Below are 6676 nucleotides of genomic sequence, written 5' to 3'. Positions count from 1 at the left end.
TTGCAATTTTCACCCCGAGTGTGCTGGGTATACTCAGTTGTGAGTCCCAGGCTCTCCACACCACTGGAGTCAAGCTATCCAGGCTGATGAAGGCTGATAGCCAGAAACCGGTCCTTGGATGCTTGATTCCGGTCTGGGAAAGACATGGCTTGGTAGTTCGGACTGGACTGTTCCCATGAGGCACAGGGTCCGAGATGATTTGCATATAGCCAGTGTCTAACCCAGGGTGGTGTGGAGTGCAAAAAAACGATGGATTTAGGCCCAGATCCTTGTACTGGAGTGAATGTATGACATTGTTCTACATTCTGTCCATCAACTGTGTTTTTTGCAATTTTCACCCCGAGTGTGCTGGGTATACTCAGATGTGAGTCCCAGGCTCTCCACACCACTGGAGTCAAGCTATCCAGGCTGATGAAGGCTGATAGCCAGAAACAGGTCCTTGGATGCTTGATTCCGGTCTGGGAAAGACATGGCTTGGTAGTTCGGACTGGACTGTTCCCATGAGGCGCAGGGTCAGAGCTGATTTGCATATAGCCAGTGTCTAACCCAGGGTGGTGTGGAGTGCAACAAAACATGGATTTAGGCCCAGATCCATGTACTGGGGTGAATGTATGACATTGTTCTACATTCTGTCCATCAACTGTGTTTTCTGCAATTTTCACCCTCAATGGTTAGAGCGGCAGACCCTGAAGCAGTAGTCTGGACGGGACCAGGGTTCAATTCCCGCCTCGGCGGGTCTCAGGCTCAATTTCCTCGGACCTGATCATTCTCGCCTCGTGCCTATTCTAATCATGAGTCCCACTCTGCAACTCTGTGCAATAGCTTGCTTAATCTCTACAACGGCCCCAACAACGCTGAGGATGCCTGACTTCACCTTGGGGGTGCCCAGGAGTGGGCTCCTCACAGGGAAAGGCCAGGAAGGGTTCCTCAGCGGTATTCTTACAAGCGCTGAGATGCCTACGGGTAGTCGTGTGCTATACAAGTGCGTAATCATTTCATTTCATTTCATAGTGGGAGGTCACAAGTATCCCTTCCATTTACACATTCACAGTAATAGCAACCCTCAAACCTGCCCCCAGGCACTAAAAATAGTCCAAGGCATTGACATTGTACATGAAAGTTACACAAATAGGCTTTTGATAGCTCGGCTGCAGACATGTATAATTGTTTCATCAAGAAAAATAAAAACATGCATTCTGCTTGTGAATGGGCTTTGGGTGGGGCACGGGGGCTATCTTGGGGGGGCCTGGCCCACCCTCTAGAACCGGTCCTGGTTAGCAGGCAGAACATGAAACAGATGTGGACTCTAATTTGGTTTAAGCCCAAACCTTAACACTTTTCCGAGAATTGCTGGCCAATCCCTCTGTCCTTTACATAGGTGCCACTTGCAGTTCCACCGGCACTGCGCATGTGTGCAGATGGAGCACCCAAGAAAAGATAGGGCAGTACAGGAAATGGGCAAAGCGATATTAACAAAAAGCTGAATTATATCCCCCATGTGGGGATTGCCTTGCAGCTGTGTGGAATGCAAGTTTCATGGCGCATGTCACTAGGCAGTTAAACCTGGGCTGAGCTCCTGAAAACATCTGCTCCAGATGGGTCCACTTGAATAGCTTCTGTTTGTGCCTGCATGAAGCGGAATGAATCCTCTGGTAAACTTACAAGCTGTCACCATATATTCCTGTTCTACCTTCCGCCCATCCGACATCATAACATCATGACGGATATCAAGGGTAGCCAATGGGAAGGAAGAAAGCAACACTTTATAAAGGAAAAGAGAAACCATCAAGAAAGCGCACACCTGCAAATAAAAGCTGTGAGTCAATGCGCATGGAAGAAAAACTCGTATTAAGGTGCACCCGTTTATTTGTACATTCTCCAGAAAATATATAAATATTTTTATGACAATTCATTCTTGCTTTTCTTCACATTCTCACGTATTGAATTATGCCAATTTAATTGCGAAAACTGATCAATTTAAATGAACGAGTTAAATTAGGAAGCACTATTTCAAAACAGTATACTGGAAAAATATTTATAATGTTTATGATGTTTAAGCATCATTACCTTTTTTTAAACAGCAGGGGGTTCGAAACTCAAAGCAGAAGTATTATGCTAATTTGTTTATATTATATATACAATTAACTGGAAGACAAAAACAAACAAGTGTTTTAAATATTTCATGATTCAAAAACGTGACCTTGGGGTTCTGCAAGCTAAAGACATAGCGCCCTATTCTCATGTCACCATAAGACCGTGGCGGCTTTATGGGACCTTAAAGCATGAACGCTTACTTACAAACATATACCTTTATGTATGTATAAATAGAGAGAGAAATAGAAAGGCAAAGTTCTGTGGTTAAGGTTTCATTGTATATTGCATCCACCATATAAAATTCGAAAGCCGCGCATGCAGTAACGATGAGTAAACATTGACATCACAAAGTAGGATTTAGTTCATTTAGATCACAACATATTTCTTCTGATAACTTTAAGGTCTTCAAATTTTACTCAAACAATTATCGTTATTTCAACTACTGATCCAAAATAAATACATATTTTGTACCTATATTGAAAACAAGTACATGCAGTGACCTGTGTCGTATAATGCATAAAACGGATCTTGGGCTATAAAAATGCAAAGCAAACCAAAATATACTTCGGATTTCTGTGCCCCAGTACACAATATGTAAACAATAAAAATGCAAATGTGCCATTTCTTAAAATGTGTTAATAAGATCAATACATTAAATATAGTACTAAATTAAAACGAGGTACATGTTTTTAATATAAACTTTTCCCGGATACAACTGTGCAATTTGGACAAATACCAGACCAACATGTTTGTCATTTTCAGCTGAGGGCCGGATTACCAGAAATACACCCTTATCCTGGTGCTTCTACTCCGATGGAAGTAGCCGTTAGGATTCTCTACTGATTCCATTAATGTAGCCTGAGATGTATACAATTAAACAGCCACAATCCCCTGAAGCTACTTCCAAAAACACTACATCTAGACAAATAACTATGTGGTCTGCTCAGCACCCTACTTATGCATCAGTTGCACATCCAGTACAGCTGCACAGTTCATACCATTTCTAGGCATTTCACATACTTTGTGCTCCCCCCACCCACCCATCTCTTTTTACCCTCTGAAAGGCTTTAGAAGCATTTAGAACTACAGAAGGAGAGGTTACTCCAAACAGTCGCAGCCATTTTTATACTTTTAGATATTTCAGATCTGCTTCTTTCAACTTAGATGTATGTAGGAGGTGCAAACTCCATAGGTTTCCCTCTAGCACTCGCACGCATAGTTAACACAACACTTTTATCTCCCCTGGATTATGGCAGCTGAATGTATCACAGTCTACCAGCTTGGTCCACTATTCTCTCCGCATCATATTCAGAATGCAATCCCCACTGTGTATATGACCTTGAGAAGGTCAGCCTGGTACGAATAGACATTACATCATATATTCATTGTACGCAAATAGAAATAAAGACTAGGTCCTGCTCTGTATACATTTGGCTGCTGTGGACTCACTTTTTAATCATAGAAGCTTGTGCGTCACCTCCCAAACCATAACGTATGTATGTGTACAGCGAAGGTTCACCTAAGGGTTTATTGCGCTACATGACAGACATTTTTTGTAATCCAGTTCAATAGTACTCAGTTTATTGCGCTTGGGAGGATGGAAGGTGAAATAGACCTCCCAGTATTCAAACCTGGGACAACGAGGTCAGGTACAGATCCCTGCAGTGGATGCTTGAGTTTCCTGGACCAACAGACCCAGATAGCCATCTGAGATTCTTGACCCCCTTTTTCAAATGAATCCTTCTGGTCTACTGACTGTTTAAGCTCCAGGTTGCCAAGTTTTGAACGCTTGCCAATCCTCTCAGAAACCAGAGCAATCAATGGAATTTTAAAGAAGGAATTAAGATCCATCTGTTCCAACAAATGTTCTTCAATAGCACCAAAAATCATTGTGCATAAGTTGTACTACAGAAGTTCCATAGAACATAATATAGAATAATAAAAAATCTCTAACAAGGGAATGAGCATTTAGTTACCCGCAACAGTTTGCAACTGCAAATGTCCTGAAGTTGCGGTTGAGGAGCGGCACAATCTAATTCAATCTATCGTAGCTAAAGGTCTCGATTGTTGAAAGCGGAACCTCCACTACCCTTTTATTTTTTAAATGGCAATTAAGTTGAGTTGAGACTACACCATCAGCTACAGATCGATATACAAATGACTAATTGAATAACCACAGGCATCCCATGAAGGCCAGTCAAGCTGCTGATTCATTGATTTTGGATGAAATCAGGTTGTGAAATCACAGTATGATCTGCCTTGGGTTCATTCAGGTAACTATCCAGGTGAAGCACGTCTGTGGCGTATGTAGGATGACATGTCTGTCCAGCGTAGGCCATCTTCTGGAGAGAGCCTTACGTTCAGAACATCACTCGAGCTGCTTACGAGGTGACACATACCACAAAAGCAGGCATTATGCTACAGATAGCGATGAGATTTTTAGTGAATAGTTGGGAAGTAGTTTGAAGTATGGTATCAATTTGACATCAATTTATTTCAAATAAAATGGAAGACTGGCTAATTTGGGTAATAGCTCTATTTACTTTACAAGAATTACATATCTCAAATACTGCTTCAGAGGGGAAGATGCTGTGGGATTGCTCTTCACATTTTTAAATTAGGATAATCTATGCTTGTTTAAAAATGTTATGAACCCTTCTCTTTGTTGCAACAGATCCATGGTGTTTTTGTGGCCCTTTGAGGGTACTGTGCAGCAAAAGCTCACCGACTTATTGAAAGTACATGCTATACAAATACCACATACATACACATGTAAGAAAGAATTAGCAGCAGTGTTCACAAAAGGAGTCAAATTTTCTGCTAACTCCTAAATACAGTATAACATGCACAAAAGAACAGACTCCCAGTGCAGACAGTAAAAGGTTTTGAGTCCCTATGTACTGACCTAGAAGATCTTAAGTCACATCAATCAATCAGTAGATTTGTAGAGCGCCACTTGTCATCCGTGAAGGCATCCAGGCCCTTTGATTTCAAGAGGTTTGGGGTGTGATGAACACAGAATGCATGTAATGCCTCTTAAGGCTGTCCAAGTAGAGTGGATGAAGTCACCATCAGTCTCAATCTGAGAGGTCGGAATAGTGCATTGCACACACCTCTTCATAGTTCATCTCTTCAACAGCAAAGGGCACGTCCTTCCATTTCTTGTATGTCTTCCTGTGACCATCCGATGTCTCCACGACAAAGTTTTTTATGGAAATGGCAGGAAGATTGACTGCCCTGTAGATTATTTCCATGCCCCACTCCTGTGTATGAACAGTATGTTAGCAAAATAACAGTAGGTCATCATTTTGGTTGATAAAGTGGGTCAGTGCACAAAATGATGCTGCTTGTGGTTTAGGGCGGCACACGTTTCATCACAAAAATAGTTTACCATCGAGACTTAGGGAGAGAACCTCTCATGTCCCCAATTTATAGGGGCCCAGGGACTAGAAGATAAAAGGAGTGCAGACACATAGAGATGCAGGGGTGTAGCAGAAGACAATGAATAAGGGGCACAGCAGTGTGGGGACGTGGCAGAGATTGAGTGGGATGAGCACTGTGGTGCAAGGCAGTGCATGATTTGAGGCAGTGGCTGCAGGTGGGGCCCAACAACACTTATTTGTGGGGACTGGAAGTTATTTTTCCTCATCAGACTTTGACTCAGGGCAAGAGAGAGAAAAACACACAGAGAAAAAGGAGGAGGAAGAGAAAGACAGAAAAGACTTGCCAAATGGAGAAAGCAGGAACCTGCAAGAGTGCAATAAAGGGCAGGGAGTGTCTGGTAGTGGATTAAAGAGGCATGAGGTGGAATCAAGAGTACACATCCTTGGTATTTGGCACACAGACATACAACAGCACCAGCTCCAGAGAAAAACGCTGGGCACTGGCCCTGACTCTCTTACAAATGAAACACTGGTGCCAGGTGTACAGTAGGGACATGAAGGAATGCTCTGAACAAGGGAACAGCATGTCCTAGAGGCAGTTTAGAATAAAGAAGTGGTGTGGGTGGAAAAGAATTGCTTCATGTGTGGAAAAGTGGTACACTTTGAAAAATAGGTATACTGAAATGGGAAAGAGAGGGTAGTGCATTAGTAAGTCTACTACAATAGCTGGAGAGGAGAGAAATGCAAAAGGTAGCATAAGAAGTGGGGAGGGTGAGAGAGGAATGTGGGGGGCTGAAGTGTGGTTAAAGCACCTTAGAGAAGACATTGCTCGGTGGTGGGAGGGCAGTCGAGCAAACACAGCGGGAAGACTGAATGATATATCAAAGTGGACATGTAATAAAGCTGCCAAGAAAACTAATTCCTCACTCTTGGACAGTAATCATGTAAAGGAGTGACTGCTCTCTGTACCCATATCATAAAATGAACCATCATAGAGTAGTGCCAACTGGCACATTGAAAGGGCAACCTAACATATATAGGAGATGCATTTTGTTTGGTTGTGATAACGTCCTTTCACTGTGTGACTGCTTAGATCCTCTCTGACTTTTGAAAGAGTAAACTAGTAGAAATGAGACTAGGAGAGGACCTGTTGCAGAGGTATGTGTTTAAGGAAACGTAGCAGGTCATATTCCCTAGAT

General features: G+C 42.5%; 1 protein-coding gene across 2 annotated transcripts in view; it reads right to left on the bottom strand.

The window, feature by feature from the left end:
* Positions 1–1843: 1843 nt before the first annotated feature.
* Positions 1844–6676, bottom strand: part of LOC147717192 (ATP-dependent RNA helicase DHX58-like) — a 96142-nt gene continuing 91309 nt past the window's right edge. For both annotated transcript variants that reach the window (XM_086924143.1, XM_086924144.1), the window contains one exon: positions 1844–5357. In XM_086924143.1, the coding sequence (XP_086780269.1) occupies positions 5172–5357 (186 nt within the window). In that variant the 3' untranslated portion in view covers positions 1844–5171. The remainder of the gene's footprint in view (positions 5358–6676) is intronic.

The sequence above is a fragment of the Lissotriton vulgaris genome, chromosome 5 (genome assembly GCF_964263255.1).
Source record: "Lissotriton vulgaris chromosome 5, aLisVul1.2, whole genome shotgun sequence".
NCBI classification, from domain to species: Eukaryota; Metazoa; Chordata; class Amphibia; order Caudata; family Salamandridae; genus Lissotriton; species Lissotriton vulgaris.
The sequence above is the reverse complement of the archived record's forward strand: the minus strand, read 5'-3'. Positions and strand labels throughout refer to the sequence as shown.